Source organism: Dipodomys merriami, unplaced genomic scaffold (assembly GCF_024711535.1).
Source record: "Dipodomys merriami isolate MVZ:Mamm:240054 unplaced genomic scaffold, mDipMer1.0.p SCAF_447, whole genome shotgun sequence".
Taxonomy (NCBI): Eukaryota; Metazoa; Chordata; class Mammalia; order Rodentia; family Heteromyidae; genus Dipodomys; species Dipodomys merriami.
Window position 1 is genome coordinate 134,007 of NW_027206010.1, and position 19,439 is coordinate 153,445.

Consider the following 19,439-nt stretch of genomic DNA (forward strand, 5'->3'; position numbering starts at 1 on the left):
GAGAAAAGGGGGGCGATTTCTGATCCTCTATCTTAGGCTGTTCATCCTCAGCCAGGGTTCCATCCAATTCTCCTGCTTGCCTTTGAGGCACAGGGTCCCGCCAACCTCATTCCAGGCAGATTAAGTGTCTAGAGGAGGAGGTTACCAGGCTCTTCCTGCTTCATGTTCCTAAGCAGTAACCCAATGAGGATGGCCCAGGCTGTATCTGACCCCCGTCATATGTGATAGAGTGACAGTGTGCACATCCCACTTTCGCTCACAGCTACAGATCCTTCCAGGAATACTGCTGCCTCCTCCTACCATTGATGTGGCCGCTAGCTTCTGTGGGTATCACAAGCCCTTTCTGCTCCCTGGCGTCTCTGATGCAGAAGCATAGGATACCTTGAGAATCCACTCCATGCTCACACACATAAAGTGTGGGAGAGTTAATACTTTAACCCATGGGGGATAGAACTCTCTGGATAAATATTTTCTACATCTCAATTTTTTTTTTTTTTTTTGCCAGTCCTGGCTTGAACTCTGGGGCTGGGAGCTGTCCTTGAGCATCTTTTGCTCAAGGCTAGCACTCTATCACTTGAGCCACAGCACCACTTCTGACTCTTTTGGTTATTTAGGGGACAATAAGTGATTCGGGCTTTCCTGCCTGGACTGGCTTTGAGCTGGGATCCTCATATCTCAGCCTCCTGAGTAGCTAGGATTGTAGGTGTGAGCCACCACTGCCCAGCTATACTCTTCTTCTCTTTCACTCCCTTTAAAAAAAAATTTTTTTTTTGGTCAGTCATTGGTCTTAACTCTGGGCTTGAACGCTGTCCCTCAGCTCTTCAACTCAAGGCTAGTGCTCTACCACTTGAGCCACAGTGCTGCTTCCAATTTTCTGGTGGTTAGTTGGAGATAAGAGTCCCACAGATGTTACTGCCCAGGCTGGCTTTGAACTGTGATCCTCAGATCTCAACCTCCTGAGTAGCTAGGATTATAGGCATGAACCTCAGTGCCTGACTAAAAATATATTGTTTAATTCCTTCCTCTCCACTTCCTAAAGCAATTTCAACAGTTTCATTGTTCTGTATTCATGTGTGCAAATAAAGTGCTTTGACCTTATTCACCCTCTCCAGTTTCTGTCTTGAGCAGAAGAAGCCAAACGAGAGCCAGAGGCACTGAGTTCAAGCTCCAGTTCCAGCACTTTTGTTGTTGTTGTTAAGGAAGCCAGGTATCGGTGGCTCAGCATTATAATCTCAGCTACTCAGGAGGCTGAGATCTGAGGATCAGAGTTCAAAGCCAGCCCAGGCAGGGAAAGTCTGTGAGACTCTTATCTCTAATTAACTACCACATATAAACAAAATAAAGCTGGAAGAAGAGCTAGGACTCAAGTGGTAGCCTTGAACAAAACAGGCTCAGGGATACCACCTAGGCACTGAGTTCAAGCTCCAGGATCAGTACCAAAAAAAAAAAAAAAGATATAGTGGACAGAAAAAAGAAAGATAATAATTATCACATAGAAAATAGTATTTCCAGCTGAGCGCTGGTGACTCATGGCCTGTCATCCTAGCTACTCAAGAGGCTGAGATCTGAGGATCGTGGTTCAAAGCCAGCCTGAGCAGGAAAGTCTAGGAGACTTTTTTTTTTTTTTAGTCCTGTTGTGGGCCTGAACTCTGGGCCTGGGTGCTGTCCCTCAGCTCTTCAGCTCAAGGCTAGTGCTCTACCACTTGAGCCACAGCACCACTTCCAGCTTTTTTTCTTTTTGCTTATGTGGTGCTGAGGAATCGAACCCAGGGCCTCATGCATGCAAGGCAAGTGCTCTACCACTGAGCCACCTTCCCAGCCCTTCTAGGAGACTCTTCTCTCCAATTAACCACTGTAAAACAGGAAGTAGCACTGTGGCTCAATGTGGTAGAGCACTAGCCTTGAGCAAAATAGCTCAGGGATGCTGAGCACCAGTGGCTCGGGCCTGTAATCCTAGCTACACCGGAGGCTGAGATCTGAGGATCAAAGGTCAAAGCCAGCCCAGGCAGGAAAGTCTGTGAGACTCTGATCTCCAATAAACCACTAGAAAACCCAAAGTGGCACTGTAGCTCAAGCTAGCCTTGAGCTGAAGAGTGCAGAGACAGCTTGCAAGCCCAGAGTTCAAGCTCCACAACTGACCAAAAAAAAAAAAAAGAGCTCAGGGGCAGTGCCCAGGCCCCACGTTCAAGCCCTGCAACCAACACCACCAAAAACAAAAATCTAAATGTCCTAAATTTAACGGCAAAAGCTACAGGGTGGGTAGCTGTGTTTGATGGTTTTTCATCACTGTAACAAAACTCTCAAGATAATTTATAAAAACTGGCTCCCAGTTTTCCAATAAACCCATGATTTAGGGGCCTGCATCAAGACAGCATCTTGTGGCAGGACGTGCAGCTGAGCAAACCTGTTTACATCAGGAGATGGAGCAAAAGAGAAAGAAAAAAGGGCAGAGGTGTCATTACTCTCTTCAAGGGCACATGTGCCATGACCTAAAGCCCTCCCACTAGGCTCCACCTTCTAAAGGTTCTACCATTTCCCGAGAAGGCCACGCTGAGGATAAAAGCCTTTTAACATATGGGCCTGAGACAGTTTTAATTTCCAAACTATAAATAGAAAGTGTGTCTGGCTCATGATGGCTCATGTCTATAATCCTAACTACTCAGGAGGCTGAGATCTGAGGGTCATGGTTCAAAGTCAGCCCAGGCAGAAAAATTCAGTAGACCCTTATCTCCAATTAACCAACAAAACAATCTAGAAGTAGAGGTGTGGCTCAAGTGGTAGATTATCAGCCTTGAGCAAAAAATGCTCAGAGACAGTGCCAGGGCCCCAAGTTTAAGCTACAGTACTGTCACACTGTCAGTCGTATACATATGAGAGAGAGAGAGAGAGACAGAGAGAGAGAGAGACAGAGAGAGAGAGAGAGAGCATGCAAAGCAGCAAGGAAGCAAAGAAGCAAGGAGGGAAGGGAGAGAGAGAAAGATAGAGAGAAAGAAAAAAAGAAAGCAAAAGAAGGAAAGCAAAGAAAGAAAGAAGGAAAGAAAGGAAGGAAAGAAGGAAGTAGAGAGAGAGAAGAAAAGAAGGAGGGAAAGTAAAAGAAAGGGAGGAAGGGGAGAGAGGGAGGAAAGAAAGAAAGAAACAAAGAAAGAAAGAAGAGCAAGAAAGGAAGGCAGGAGAGAGGGAGGGAAGGAAGGAAGAAAAAGAAAGGAAAGAGAAAGAAAGAAAGAAAAGAGAAAGGAAGGCAGGAGAGAGGGAGGGAAGGAAGAAAAAGAAAGGAAAGAGAGAGAGAAAGAAAGGAGAGAAAGAAGGAGAAGGAAGAAAGAAAAGAAGAAAGGAAGGAAGAAAGGAAAGGAGGGAGGGAAGGAGGAAGGGAGGAAAGAAAGAAGAGCAAGAAAGGAACAGAAAGAGAAAAGAAAAAAGAAGAAAGAGCAAGAGTAAGAGATATGGAAAGTTAGTGAGCAGCTGCAGGAGAAACTAAGGAAACTGTGGAAACACTGACTGATCCCAGTGAACCTCCAGCCTGCCTTGTTTACGTATAAACTTTCTGGGCTTGAATCCCACTTCATGCTGAACTGTCCCATGCTAGAGCTCCCTCACCTTACCTACTGTCTATGACCGTCAAAGTTGAGTGCTTTACTTTCCAAAAGTTAAAAATAAAGGGCTGGAAAGTTGGCTCAGTGGTAGAGCGCTTGCCTTGCATGCATGAGGCCCTGGGTTTGATTCCTCAGCACCACATAAGCAGAAAAAAAAAAGCCAGAAGTGGCGCTGTGGTTCAAGTGGTAGAGCGCTAGCCTTGAGCTGAAGAGCTGAGGAACAGCGTTCAGGCCCCATGACCAGACCAAAAAGATAATAAAATAATACTCTTCTCTCTAGGTCTGACAGATTATCTCCAATCACTACTTTTCGTCCTGCTGCTGGTAGTTTAGGAAATTTATCCAAGCATTTAGTCTTTCTTCACTAGCCTACCATCTAAAACAGCTCAATGAACCCCTTATTTCCAAGATCCCTGGGTTACTAGAGTTTTGCTTTAAAGACCAGAATGGAAGCCCCTGATATGTCCATCTTTTGGAATAATTGGTTAACACCCACTCTAGGAGGAATTGCAGCATTTAGCACCAACACCAAAAACCATCCTTCTCATTGTCATTTAATAAGAATGCCTATGAGCTGGAGGCAGGCGGCTCAGGTCTGTAATCCCAGCTACTCAAAAGAGGCCCAGACCTGAGGATCAAGATTCGAAGGTAGCCCTGAGCAGGAAAGTCCAGGAGACTCTGAACTCCAATTAAGCAGCAAAAAGCTGGAAGTGGAAGTATGGCTCAAGTGCTAGAAAGCCAGCCTTGAGGGAAAAAACAAAAACAAACAAAAAACTAAGGGATTGGGAAGGTGGCTTAGTGGTAGAGTGCTTGCCTAGCATGCATGAAGCCCTGAGTTCGATTCCTCAGTTCCACATACATAGAAAAAGCCAGAGCTGGGCACTGGTTGCTCACGCCTGTAATCCTAGCTACTCAGGAGGCTGAGATCTGAGGATCGCGGTTCAAAGCCAGCCCGGGCAGGAGAGACCGTGAGACTCCTATCTCCAATAAACCACCAGAAAACCGGAAGTGGCGCTGTAGCTCAAGTGGTAGAGCGCTCGCCTTGAGCTGAAGAGCTGAGGGACAGCGCCCAGGCCCAGAGTTCAAGCCCCACGACCGACAAAAAAAAAAAAAGAAAAAAAAGAAAAAGCCAGAAGTGGTGCTGTGGCTCAAATGGTAGAGCACTAGCCTTGAGCACAGAGAGGCTCAGGGACAGAGACCAGGCCCAACTTTAAGCCCCAGGACTGGCAAAAAAAAAAAAAAAAAAAGCTAAACAAGAGCATGAGGCTCTAAGTTCAAGCTCCAGTTCCAGAATGGATAAATAAATAAATAAACAAACAAATAAATAAATTCCAATGGTTTGAATGTCTTCTCCAAAACCCAAGTCAATTCATTTGCCACTGGGTTGGTAACAAAAGGTGTCACCTTTAGGAGATGCTAGGGTCTCCAGGAATGGATTAATACCATACTGTTATGGTGAAAGTAAATTCGTCCTCTTCAGCGACGCTTTGTTATCTAAGTGTGGAAAGCAGTCTCTCATGCGTCTATGTGAGGCCCCTCTGCAAGATGTAGCAAGAGAGCCTTTATCAGCCAGGTATGATGGTACACACCTGTAATCCCAGCACTCAGGAATCTATGGCAGGAGGATCATGGGTTCCTGACTTTGTGGACAGCCTAGGCTACACAGCATGACTTTGGCGAAAAAAAAAAAAAAAAAGCAAGCCGGTGTCAGTGGCTCACGCCTGTAATCCTACCTATTCAGGAGGCTGAGATCTGAGGATCACAGTTCAAAGCCAGCCCGAGCAGGAAAGTCTGTAAGACTCTTATCTTCAATAAGCCTCCAGAAAACTGGAAGTGGTACTATGGCTTGAGTGCTCACCTTGAGTTCAGATGAAGTGCTGAGGGACAGTGCCCAGACCCAGAGTTCAAGCCCCATGACCGACAAAAGAAAAAGAAAAAAAGAAAGAAAAAGAAAGTAACATGAACTCCTATAACCACTGTTGTTGCCAATCTTATTTTATCTCTATCCCCATTTCCTAGAATTTCATGTTAATTTTATTACTTTTAATTAATTGTGTGTGCGTGCATGCGCATACATGTGTCCTGGTACTAGGGCTTGAACACAAGGCCTTGTGCTCTTGCTTGGCTTTTCTGGTGCCACACCTGGTTTTTTGCTGGTTCATTGGAGGAGTCTTTTGGACTCTTCTGCCCAGGCTGGCCTTGAATCATGATCCTCAAATCTCAGCCTCCTGAGTAGCTAGGATTATAAGCATGAGCCACTGGTGCCCGGCTCCATGTTGTTATTTGTGAAGTTAGGAATCCAGAGGCCTGCAGCATACTAAGTTATTCCTGTAAAGACAGGTTGTTGTGCCCTAGCTCTGGAGCATAGTACTCGCTGGCTCATCTATTCAGTGCCTCTGAAGGCTCCCAGGTTTTTGGGGTTTTGTTTTTGTTTTTGTTTTTGCTTTGTTTTGGTTTTTTTGTTCTGTGGGTTTTTTTTTGTTTTGTTTTGTTTTTGCCAGTCCTGGGGCTTGAACTCAGGGCCTGGAGCACTATCCCTGGGCTTCTTTTTGCTCAAGGATAGCACTCTACCACTTGAGCCACAGGGCCACTTCTGGCTTTTTCTGTTTATGTGGTACTGAGGAATTGAACCCAGGGCTTCATGCATGCTAGGCAAGCACTCTACCGCTAAGCCACATTCCCAGCCCCAAGGCTCCCAGTTTTGAGTGAAGGTGTACAGTGTGTCCACCTATATAGTACTTGCTTCCCTGCCAGTCAGTCCATAAAACCCAGCAGAGTCCATGATACTAGATCTGTTCATGGTGAACAAGAACTCTGCCTAAAGTCCTCGAGAAGTACTAATGAGTTTCAGGTCAGGGTGCTGGTGGCTCACACCTGTAATCCTAGCCATTCAAAAGGCTGAGATCTGAGGATCACAGTTCCAAGCCAGATTTGGCAGGAAAGTCCGTGAGACTCTGCTGTCTAATAAACCACCAGAAAGTTGAAAGTGAAGCTGTGGCTCAAGTGGTAAAGCACAGAGACAGCGCCCAGGGCCTGAGTTCAAGCCCCAGGACCAGTGCGCATGTGCACACACACACAAGTTTCAGCATCTATCTGCAGAAACACCAACCTCTGTGGCAAAGAGCTATTTGACTTTTGAAAAGCAGTTATTTGGCCCCAATAAAAATGAGGAGTCCGGCCAGGAGTCATTAAAATTTTGTGCAATCACAGACACATGATAGGAGCTGGGTATGGTCAGATTTTGTCATCATGATATTAAGTGGATCACCAGGGGCTGGGAATGTGGCTGAGTGATAGGGTGCTTGCCTAGCATGCATGAAGCCCTAGGTTCCATTCCTCAGTACCACATACACAGAAAGAGCTGGAAGTAGCTCTGTGGCTCATGTGGTAGAGTGCTAGTCTTGAGCAAAAGAATCTCAGGGACAGTACCCAGGCCCTGAGTTCAAGCCCCAGGATTGACAAAAAATAAAATAAAATAAAATAAAAGTGGGGATCATCAGTAAACCATCATATAGTAGAAAAGGCAGACTCAAGGTGAAGGTTAAACAGATCATCAAAGTGCTTGCATGTAAGTCTGTTGGGGGGGGGGGGCTCAGATGCCTATGGCACCTCCCTCCCTCCCTCCGTGTCAGTCTTGGGGCTTTGTGGGGTGGTTCTGTGCAAACAACAACCGGAGCCAGGAAACATACTCGGCTCTGACTCATACATCATCAGTGGGCTACTTGACATGTTCATACTGGCCAAAAATGGATTGTTACTGCACCATAGCTCCATTAAGGGGGTGGCCCTGAAAGGAAAAAATGGCAAAGGAAATCCCTTCTAATAGGCTGTTGTTATAAACAAAGGACTTGTTCATTCATTTCTGATGGAGCACAAAGTGGTTTGATTTACATACCCTTGTGAGCCACTGGCAAATAGCTTAGCTACGTGACACCTGATCAGTTCTCACTAATGTACAGATTAAAAGTAAAGAGGGAGTTGTTCATTGTTGGATAGAGACATAAACTATAAACAAATGCCTCCTCCTTTGGCTCTTTTGGAGGGCGCCTCTGGGATTAAGCCCTAGCCCTGTGTAGCAATAGGGGTGAGACAAGGCTGAGGGAAAAGAATGACTCACTAGCTTCCTGCTGGTAAAAGCAAGAAAGGACACCAAACAATTCAGTAATCAAAACAAATATCTACAGGCAGGCATGGTGGTGTATGCCTGTGGCTCCAGCTACTTGAGGAGGATGAAGCAGAAAGTTGTACTTGGGCCCAGAAGTTTGAGATCAGTTCCGACAACACAGACTACCTCACCCCCCAAAAACAACAACAACAACAACAACAATAACATTTTATGCAAGGTAATGAAAAGACCAGGATTACTGCAAAGAATCCACCATTCATACAATATCAAAAATTTGCAGCCCGGCACCAGTGGCTCACGCCTGTAATCCTAGCTACTCAGGAGGCTGAGATCTGAGGATCAAGGTTCAAAGCCAGCCCCAGCTTTGAGACTTCTGTGAGACTCTTATCTCCAATTAACCACCAGAAAACTGGAAGTGGCACTGTGGCTCAAGGGTAGAGCACTTGCCTGGAGCTGAAGAGCTCAGGGACAGCGCCCAAACCCAGAGTTCAAGACCCACAACTGACCAAAAAAAAAAAAAAAGAAACAGGACTAGTATGGCTACATTTTTTTTGGCCTTAGACACAACATTGTTACTGATTTGGTCATTGTCAAAAATCATCTCAGTTTCACAGTATTATGTTGACTTTATCTTCTTCCCGGTTCATCTTTGCTCTCTTCCCCTCCCTACCGTCTCCCCCTTTTTGTCCCCTCCTCTTTCCTGTTCTTTCTTGTTCTTGTGTCAATACTGGGGATGTAACCCAGAGCATTGTGCATTACACTACCACTGAAATCATTCCCCGCCCTTTTGGCTTTAGTTTGATCTGCAGAGAGGGTCTTCAGCTTTTGCTGTGACTGGCTTCAGAGCACTCCTTCTAATTTTGCCTCCCAAGGGGCTAGGATTTTAGCCTGTGCCATATGCCTGACTCCTATTCACTTTCCCTACTCCCTAATTTTTCTCTTCTGGGAATCATTACTCAAACTACATCACATAAGTTTTTGTCTCAGGCTATGCTTTATTATTTGAATTTATCTTGGAGGAATGAAATCCAAGCTAAGTTAGGTAATGATCATGTGTATTCCCCTTGATAGGATATTTCTGAAAATAAAGGGAATCTGTTACCAATTTCACTGTATTAATAGACATAAGTCATAGTTCTCTTGGACACAATACCTAGCGAAGGAAAATGAAGTTCCAAGATGGTGGTAGCCAGTCTAAGAGGAGGGGTCAGTCTAGAACGCTACAGAAGGTTGGGGGACCAGAAGCACCATCAACCTCTTGACCATCTGGAGAAGCAAATACACTTGGGAAAAATCTTCAAAGAAGTATTCCCTTCAACTGGTGGATCTCATAAGCCCATGAACCCCAATATGAAGAGGGCAGTGAGAGTGAGAAAGAGAGGGAGGAGACCAAAACAGAGAGCAACAGAGACCAAAGAAGGAAAGAAGAAAGGAGGGAGGGAGAGAGGGAGGGAGAGATGGAGAGAGGGAGGAAGGAAGGGAAAGAGGGAGGGAGGGCTAGATCTTACCAAATCCTAGCATCTCTTCTACCCCATACACACACACACTCAGTACCTAGACAGGAGCGGGCCTTTCTGCAAACAGAAGGCTTTGCAGTCCAAGAAGATTCTGTCAGCTGCTCCAACAAACAGCCCTGGAGGACTGGGGGGTAGGAGGAGGGAAGGGGACTAAAATCAGAACCCAAGTCTGACGACAGCAGCACCTCAACCACTGCCTTCTTCAGGGACCCTAGTAGGACCTCAGGACCACACGGGGGACCACCCTGGAGCCTTTTCCTCCACCCCTTTGCCACCGAGGTCACATCTCTGGTGCACAGTGAGTGACCTTGCTCATCTCCTGCAGGCTCTGGGCCTGACTCCACTTTTCAAGGTGAAAGGACGCTGCTGCGGCCTCCTCGGGCTGGTGACCCGCAGGAGAGCTCCTAAAACGGGTGAGAAGCGAGCTCCCCGTCAGCTGATGCCCGGTCAGCTGGTGCCAGCCACCTGCGCAGTGTGGGGAGAGCTGGGCACGATCCTGTCAGTCCTGTCATCCCTGTGATCGGTCCGCAGGGTCTCCCGCAGGAACACCAGACCGCACAGACTCTGCGCCCTACGGGAGTCTGCTGCAGCGCAGACTGGATGGGGACAGCGGAGGAGCACGTTGCCCGGAGCTAAGCCTGGTAGGGCGCCCATAACATAAACCCCAATCGACCTTCTCGAGACCTTGCTTTGCCGTGACTTCTGACTTTCGATCACCCATTTGGACCTGGGAAGTCAAAGCTCCGGGCTCGACAACCTTCCAAGTGCTCGGAGTGGGGCGGGAGCCTCGCAGAAGGCAGCGGGGGAGGGGATCCAGACCCAAGGTCCCTTTAACACCCGGTGAACCGGCGCCCCTCGTGGGGGCCGCCCCGCCCGCAAAGCCCCGCCCACGAAACACGCCCTCTATGACCACGCCCCTCGCCCGCAAAGCCCCGCCCCTGCCTGCTAGACACGCCTTCGCTAACCACGCCTCGCCCGCTGGGCCACACCCCTCACCGCCCACAAAGCCACGCCTACCGACCCACAGGCACGCCCTCGCTAACCACGCCTCCTCCTTCTCACCGCCCACAAGCTCCGCCCCTCCTGCTAGGCTCTCCCTGACTAACCGCGCCCCGCCCACGAGCCCAGCCCGGGATGGAGGTGTGGTCGCGAGACCTCTGGAGCTCCCGGCAACGCTCTCACGCCGGCAGCCCAATTTCTCACAGCGCGCCCCCTGGATGTTGGAGCTCTGACGCACCGCCCCCCCCACGCCCCCCTCAGAAGGCCCAGGCCGCGCGGTCCCGCCCGGAGCACGCGCCAATCACCCCCTGAGGCGAGCGTCCGTGGAGTGGCGGGAAGCATGCGTGACTACGAGGAGGTGACCGCCTTCCTGGGCGAGTGGGGACCCTTCCAGCGCCTCATCTTCTTCCTGCTCAGCGCCAGCATCATCCCCAATGGCTTCAACGGTATGTCCATCTTGTTCCTAGCGGGGACCCCGGAGCACCACTGCCGGGTGCCGGACACCGCGAACCTGAGCCGCGCCTGGCGCAACCACAGTATCCCGTTGGTGCGGCAGGATGGCCGCGAGGTGCCCCACAGCTGCCGCCGCTACCGCCTGGCCACCATCGCCAACTTGTCGGCGCTGGGGCTGGAGCCGGTGCTGGACGTGGACCTGGAGCGGCTGGAGCAGGAGAGCTGCGTGGACGGCTGGGAGTTCAGCCGGGACATCTACCAGACCACCATCGTGACCGAGGTAGGTGGCCAGGTTCCTTGCCAGGAGGGGGACAGGGAATGGAGCGACCCCCTCCGTGTGCGTCAGATCCCCCTGGAGACTCCCTGGCAGCGCCCTGCAAGGGATGTGGTTATTGCTTCTAGCAACAGGCCAGCACGAAACTCAAGAGAGAGGAGGCTGATGAGTGAAGCTTTTCTTCCCAGGATGGAGAAGGGAGCATGCCACCAACTGCCTTTTCCTTTCTGCGTTTCACAACCAAGTGATTTCCTAAGAGCCTAGATGTTCGTGGCCTGAGCAGGCCCAGCTCCTGGCTGCCCTGACATGTATGCCCTAGTTACTTCCCTACGTGCCAATGAGAAAAGGGATGGGAAGGTTAGGTGAACCTAGGTGCCAACATTGGGGCAGGCCTTCAGACACAGGGAAGAGCCCCTTCCCTGGAGTTTCGATGTCTCCAAAAATGGGGGAAAGTGCTCCTGTTGCTGGTTGGATACAAGGAGCCAGAAAAGCAAGAGCCCTGGCTTCAAGTCACTCGAGAGACAGACTGGCCAGAGACTTATCTGAACATAATGCCAGTGGTTTGGTAGCAATTTGTGTAAGTTTAAGGAATCAAGATAAACATATATTACCTCTCCATGTTTGCTGTTTGCTGCATGTTTGATGCTAGGCAGGGCAGTCCTTTCTGGAAAGAGCATCCTCAGGGACTCATTTCCTGTTGTTGACCAGAGAGGTAAGGATTTCTTTGCTCCTTAGCCTCTCCTCTCCTCTGTTTTATGTTCCTCTCAAGAAACAGTGGCCTCAGCCAATCCTGTATCTCATTCTCTCAATACCGTGTGGCAAACATCACACCATTTGCCTTACCTTGTAGTATAGACATTGAGGTATAGCTTCTGCTCTGGAAGCACATTGTGGCTTGTTTTTCCTGTATGACCTAGGATGAATTAGTGCATTACTTACTTTCTCTACAAGAAGTGATAACATTTGGGGTGAATCTGGAAATAGAAGTAAAATGAAGTAAAATCTATCCAGGCAAAGAGGGTGACAGATCTGGTGGCAGGAGTGGAGGGGAGGGAGTTCTCATAGATTAGAATAACTGGAGTTCAGGAAGTTCAACATACCTATCAGAGGCCAGTACACAGGTATACTGAAGAGTTGACTTTTTGAGGAAAGCAAGGAAGGAAGCAACAAGGCTAGATCATTTAGAAGAAGAGTTTTTAGAAAGAGTTTTCTCTGCTGTGCAAAAGCAAGAAGATTGGAAGGAAGCTGTGAAAGTCACCCTTGGGAAAGAATGGTAGTCAGCCAGGAGTGGCAGGTGTGGAGTTCACGGGACCACTGGAAGGTGGCTGGGCCTGTGGGCTTTGTCTGTATCTCCTAGCACGCACCATGTCTGCTTTGAGCTCTAAGGAAGCTGTGCATCTCTGGCTCTGATCCCCTACCAGGCAGTTCCTACTACTTGCCCAGTCCCTGTCTGTAGCATCTAGGAGCAGCTAAGACAGTGAGTTATCATGTCCCATCTCAGTTCAGGACTACACTTGAGCCAGAAACAGGACTTCCCAAATGTCTGTTCTGATTCTGTTTACTTCAGGAGGTGAAGGATGGGTTGCTAAGTTCATGGGCACCCTATTGTACACCATTCACAGGTACCCGAAGGTACCCTGAGGTATGGACACTCTCACACACCCAACATTTATGTGCCATAATTTGCTTTGTCCAGCAGCCTTTCCTTTCCATACTTGATTTTTGGCTAATGGGCACTTGTAGCTGGGGGGGCACTTGTAGCTGCCATGATGAATAGAATAGCGTGGTGGCACAGGAAGCTCCAGATGGCTATTTACCAAAGTGCAAATAAAATAGCAAGTGGTGTGCATATGGAAAAATTGGAAACGTTGCTTGCTGCTGGTGGGACTGCATGTTAGTCAGCTTTTAATTATTGTTAAAAAAAAAAACCCTAAGATAATGAACTTTTAAAAAGATTGAGCCAGGAACTGGTGGCTCACACCTGTAATCTTAGCTACTTAGGAGGCTGAGGTCTGAGGATAGCAATTTGAAGCCAGCCCAGGGAGGGAAGTCTGTGAGATTCTAATCTCCAAGGAACTATCAAAAATCTAGAAGTGGGTCGGATACCGAAGGCTCATGCCTGTAATCCTAGCTACTCAGGAGGCAGAGATCTGAGGATCTCAGTTCAAAGCCAGCCCGGGCAGGGAAGTCTGTGAGACTCTTATCTCCAATAAACCACTAGAAAACTGGACATGGCACTGTGGCTCAAGTGGTAGAGTACTTGCTTTGAGCTGAAGAGCTGAGGGACAGCAACCAGGCCCAGAGTTCAAGCCCCACAACCAATAACAAAAATAAATAAATAAATAAAAATAAATAAATCTAGAAGTGAAACTGTGACTCAAGTGGTAGAGTGCTAGCCTTGAGGGGGAAAAAAATAGCTCAGGGACAATGTCCAGGCTCAAGTTCAAGCCCTAGGACTGGCAAAAAAAAAAAAAAAAAAAAAAAAAGAAGAAGAAGAAGAAGAAGAAAAGAAAAGAAAAGCAGGATTTAATTGGCTCACAATTTCAAAGGTTCTAGCCCATGATTGATTAGTTTTATTGCCGTTGGTCATGAGGGTTGGCAGTACAACAGGGAGTGAGTGTGTGAGAGAGGGCAAAGCTGTTTTCCTCATAGCAGAGACACCAATGAAAGAGAAAGAAGAGGCCTGGGACTATCCTTAGTGACTTGATTTTCTTCCATAGGCCCTGCCTCTTAAGGTTTCTTTCTTTCTTTCTTTTTTTAGCCTGAGACTGGGACTCAAACTCTATACCTCATTGGCTGGCACTTTACCAACTGAGCCACGCCCCCAAGCTCTCTTAAAGTTTCTACCACTTCCCAATAGCACCAAGCTTGGGCCCAAGCCTCTAACACATGGCCTTTGAAGGATATAGCTGCTATGAAAACAGTATGGTGTGCCTCAAAAAATTAAAATTAAACATGAGACCTGGAGCCATGACTCAGCAGAACATCAACCTAGCAAGAACAAGACCCTGGGTTTAAACTCCAATAATGAAAAAAAAAAAAAGAGCTACCATATTATCCAATAATTCTATGTCTGGGCACATACTAAAATAATTGAAATCAAGGTGTCAAGGAAATAATTATATATGTTAATAATAGTATTATTCACAATGGCCAAAATCTATCAACAGATAGATAGCCACTATCAACAGATGAATATATAAACAAAATGTCTTTCACACACACAAATATTCAGTTTTAAAAGAAAGCACATTCTGACAACATGCTATAACATAAATGAACCTTAAGGACATTAACATTCAAAAAAACCTCAAATAAATAAGTATGGTTTTACTTATGAAGAGTTGTCATTCATGGAACAGAAAGTAATAGTGGTTGCTAGGACCTGCGGGTGGGGAGTAGGAATGGAAGTTTTTTTAATGGGTACATAGTTTCCCTTTTGTAAGATGAAAAGAGTTTTGGAGGTTGATTGCACAACCACAGAAACTCTCATGAATTGTACACTTAAAAAAAATGGTTAAGAGCTGGGCTCTGGTAGCTCATGCCTATAATCCTAGTTATTTAGGAGGCTGAGATCTGAGGTTTGAGGTTAGAAGCCAGCCCCTATAGGAACGTCTGTGAGACTCTTATCTCTAATGAACGAACAAAGGCTGGAAGTAGAGCTGTGGCTCAAGGGGTAGGGTGTTAGCCGTGAATGAAAAAGTTAAGGGACCGTACCCAGGCCCTGAGTTCAAGCCCCTGTATTGTGCACACATATATAAGAGGGTTAAATGGTAAAATTTGGGTTACATGGGTTTTTAAAAAAATTATCTTTATGTAGTTGTACAAAAGGGTTACCATTCAACATGTTAGTTTATCACTGTTTTCATTATTTTCCCCCTTCTTTCCCAACTCTACCCTTCCCCTCAGTTTTCCTAGTTTCATAGGATATGAAGTGAATATTATGAATGCATTCTCCCCATTTTCTCACTAAACTCATCTACCCACCTTCCCTTTCTCTCTCCCCTCCCACACATCTCAAGTACCAGCTTCCTGGTATTTGTGTTAGTTTTTCTAAGGAGTTACACCTTCTGAATTCTTCCCTGCATATATACTCATATTTCAGTAAATACATTTGTGTGTACTTGCATACAACACAAGTATGTGTTTAATTGTATATTCCTTTTCTTTTCTTTTTTGTTGGTTGTGGGGATTGAACTCTGGGCCTGGGCACTGTCCAGCAGCTCTTCAGCTTAAGGTGAGCGCTCTGCCACTTGAGCCACAGTGCCACTTCCAGTTTTCTGAGTGGTTACTGGAGATAAGAGTCTCACAGACTTTCCTGCCTGGGCTGGCTTTGAGCCGCGATCCTCAAATCTCAGCCTCCTGAGTAGCTAGGATTATAGGCATGAGCCACCGACACCTGGCTTAATTGTATATTTCTAAATTAGATCTAGCTTCCATATATGAGAAAACATGAATTCTTCTCTATGGGCCTGACTTACTTCACCCAATTTTTCCGGGTCCTTCCATGTCTTTGCAAATAATGTGATATCATTTGTCCTAGTGGATGAGGAAAATTCCATTGTGTATTTTGAGGCTTGCAATGATTGAGCACTCATGCAGATGAGCTGTGTTGCTTGGTAACCAGCACAGAATCTGGCACCAGCAAATGGGCATCCTGGGTATGTGCGTGGAAGTGGTGTGGGTAGGCCCACATCAATGTCTTGCTTACAGCCTAGGCACTGTGGACATTGTAGACATTTTTTTTTCTTTTTTGCCAGTCCTAGGGTTTGAACTCAGGGCCTGGGCACTGGCTCTAAGTTTTTGGGGGTTTTTTGCGTAAGGCTAGCACTCTACCACTTGAGCTACAGCATCACTTCCGGCTTTTTCTGTTTATATGGTACTGAGGAATTGAATCCAGAGCTTCATGCATGCTAGGCAAGTACTTTACCACTAAGCCACATTCCCAGCCCTGCAGGAGCTTTCTTAACGTCCAGGTTGTAGTCAGTAGTATAGAAGATAAGACTTGCTGGAGGCTGAATGAACCCCTCTCCCCAAAGAGACAGTTCCAGACTCAGAGAACAGGACATAGGTCCAAATCTATGCTGATTTAAGCAGTAATACTGAAAAGAAGAAGGAGAGAAAAAAAAAGCCCTCACTTCCTACAGGGCCAAGCCTAGCTCCTGACAGGTGTGGGGCAGTATACTGAGACTTGAACTGAGGGCCTTGGCACTGTCCTTTAACACTCAAGGCTGGAGCTCTACTACTTGAGACACAGACCTATCTACTTGCAGCTTTTTAGTCATTGGTTATAGATAAAAGTGATATGGACTTTCCTAACCAGGCTGGCTAAAAATCATGATTCTCAGATCTCTGCCTCCTGAGTTGCTAGGATTACAGGCATGAATCACCAGCACCCAGTCCCTGACAGGTCCTTACATTCTGGTAGGCACAGGTAGAAGGATTGCCCTTTGTCTGACACTTTTGTTCCAGGATCTCCCAATGGGTAAACCCTCAAGGACAGAAAAGTCTTCTGAATTGCCCCTGACTTCTCTACAGTAGGACAAGGTCATCGAGAAGCCAGAAGTGCCTTTCATAGATGCTAGGAGACAGGAATCTGAGTAACTTGTATGTGTATGCACACATGCACCTGTGTGTGTATATGCATACATAAAGTTGTTTTCTTCCCCAAGAACTGTTTGTGGTGTTTAATTCATTCATCCTGTCTGTTCTGTGATCCTAAGAATCAAACTTGATTATTAACTTGATGCCAGGCACCAGTGGCTCATAACTGTAATCCTAGAGCTATTCAGGAGGCTGAGATCTGAGGATTGCAGTGTGAAGCCATCTAGGGCAGAAAAGTCCCCGTGAGACTCTGATCTCCAATTAACCACTCAAAAACTTGAAGTGGCACTGTGGCTCAAGTGGTAAAGCACTAGCCTTGAGCACAAAGAGGCTCAGAGATATCATCTAGGCCCTGAGTTCAAGCCCCACAACTGACCAAAAAAAATAAAAATTAACCTTTATTTGAAATAATTCTCTCTGTGTGTGTGTGCGTGTGTGTGTGTGTGTGTGTGTGTGTGTGTGTGTGTGTGTGTGTGTGTGTGTGTGTGTGTTGGTTCTGATCCTTCAACTCAGGACCTGAACACTGTCCCTTACTTTTTTTTGCTTAAGACTAGCACTCTACCACTTGAGCCACAGCTCTGCTTCTGGCTTTTTGGTAGCTTCCTACCTGGGGTGGTTTCAAACTGTGATCCTCAAATCTCAGCCTCCTGAGTAGCTAGGATTCCAGGTGTGAGCCACCAGCGCCTGGCTTGACATAACTTTTGATTCAGAGAAAAAATTGTAAAAAAATAGTAGAGTAGTCATATATAGCCTTTACCCGTTTCCCGCTGATGGAACCAATTTAAATGTACCCGCAACCAAATCCAGAAAATTAACAGTGATGACAACTTAACAAAACCAGTTTTCTCATTAATACCCTTTCTGTGTTTTTAGACCCAATCCAGAATCCCACATATATCTAGTATATGTGTCTTGGATTTCAGTCTATAACAGATCCTTAGTTTTCTCTTGTCTCTCATGATCTTGACTATTTTTATGAATCATTTTGATGAATGTCCTGAGAGAGTATGGATGTTCCCACGGTTGGATTGAGAAATACACTCTGATGAGAATACAGAAGTGATGTGTTCTCAGATATCATACCCAGAAGGTAGATCACTTTGACAGTTGCTTAGGGCTAAGTTGAATTCTACAGGATTTTCCCACTCATTTGTAAGTTACTGTTTGTTTGTTTTTTCCCCCATCAGAGAAGAACTTTGCAATAAGACAAAACTTTGTGTCTACTGATGCCACTAATACTTGGGTCCTCATGATCTTGCTCAGAGCTCACCACTGGTACTGTACCATTTGAGCCACACCTCTATGGCTTTTTACTGGTCCTTTTCTCTTTTTTTGGCAGTAATGGGGTTGAATTCTGGGCCTGAGCACTGTCCCTCAGCTCTTCAGCTCAAGGCTAGTGTTCTACCACTTGAGCCACAGTGCTACTTCCAGCTTTTTCTGTTTATGTGGTGCTGAGGAATTGAACCCAGGGCCTCATGCATGCAAGGCAAGCACTCTACCACTGAGCCATCTTCCTAGCCCTTTTTACTGGTTCTTTGCAGATAAAAATCTTTCTCTCTTGGATATGTCTCCCTAAGCAGGCTCCAAACCTGAATTTTCCTGGGTAGCTGGGATTATAGGAGTGAGCCCCAGGTACCCAGCTTATTTTGTATTAAATTTTTGGTAGCACTGGGCTTTGAGCTCAGGGCCTCCTACTTCCTAGACGGGCACTCTACCTCTTCAGTGTGCAACTCCTCACCCACTAATTTTAATATCTGTCACTTAACCTTGACTACAATGACCATTACGGTGGCATCTGCTTAACAGTGATTTAGAATTATTCTGAAAAGAAGAGCTTTCCCTGCGCACCCATTTACTTAATTACTCAGCTATTAATTCAAATCAGTCCAAGCATGTACATACTAGTTTTATCCCATCAATTATAATTTAATACTGTCCTTAATTATTTTGTTGTTCTACTTGTGCCAGCTTGAATGAAATTCTCCTTCATCCTAATGAAAACAAGACGTAAACATTCTGGGTAAGATTCTTCGTCTGTGTCTGGACTCAGGGTTGGAGAAATCTGTGTTACCCCCAGAAGAAGAGCGGCAGTCATATTTTAATAACTAATTACTCCAAGGAGAGTGTCTGGGCAGGAACAGGAGCAGGGATTATGCAATCTGGGGTAGGATGGGAGGTTCCACTGGGGGAGGAAGGGAATCTAAGAATCCCAAACAGATCCAGTGCCAGTGGCTCACATCTGTAATCCTGGCCACTCAGGAGGCTGAGATCTGAGGATTGCAGTTTGAGACCAGCCCAGGTAGGAAAGTCTGTGAGACTCTTATAGCCAATGAACTTCTAAAAAGTTGGAAGTAGAACTGTGGCTCAAGTTGTAGAGCACTAACTAGCCTTGAGCAAAAAAGAAAAGAAAAACAAACAAAAAAACAACCCTACACCTCAGGAATGGTACCTAGGCTTTGGGTTCAAGCCCTAAGTCTGGCACACAGAGAAATTAAATCCCAATCTTTCTGGTGATGGTTCCTGAGATCTCAATAGTTCTGGTCTAGATCTTGATCTCCACAGGCATGGACCTCCTCATGACCTTTCCATATCATAGAGTTCAGATAGCAGTAACCCTATATGTAAGCACGGTCAAAGGTCACCTGCTCAGAAACTAAAGGAACAGATAGATCAGCCAAGGCCAGGGCCTTAAGCATAGACTGGCCTTTGCCCTAAGCAGGCCCCTTTTCCCATAGAACACCATTAGGGAACTTGAACCCTTTTTAGTCTATAGGCTAGAAAACCAAGGCCCTCACCTCTGACCTTCTGTAGGTTTCCTGCTGCAGGAGCTTTGGGAGAGTCCTGTGTGCTTAGTACCAGCCTTCCTGACAGGCCAC

General features: G+C 46.4%; 1 protein-coding gene across 3 annotated transcripts in view; it reads left to right on the forward strand.

Moving 5' to 3' along the window:
* The first annotated feature begins 9,779 nt into the window (after positions 1-9,779).
* Positions 9,780-19,439, forward strand: part of LOC138808199 (solute carrier family 22 member 4) — a 59,637-nt gene continuing 49,977 nt past the window's right edge. The window contains exons 1-2 of one of the 3 annotated variants that reach the window (XM_069994174.1): positions 9,780-9,874; positions 10,700-10,965. Coding sequence is in view for 1 of the 3 variants with exons in the window: in XM_069994172.1 (XP_069850273.1) it covers positions 10,573-10,965 (393 nt within the window). In the remaining 2 variants the exon portion in view is untranslated. Of the gene's footprint in view, positions 9,875-10,406; positions 10,966-19,439 lie in introns of those variants that run through there. The other 2 variants (XM_069994176.1, XM_069994172.1) reach the window with 2 other exon arrangements.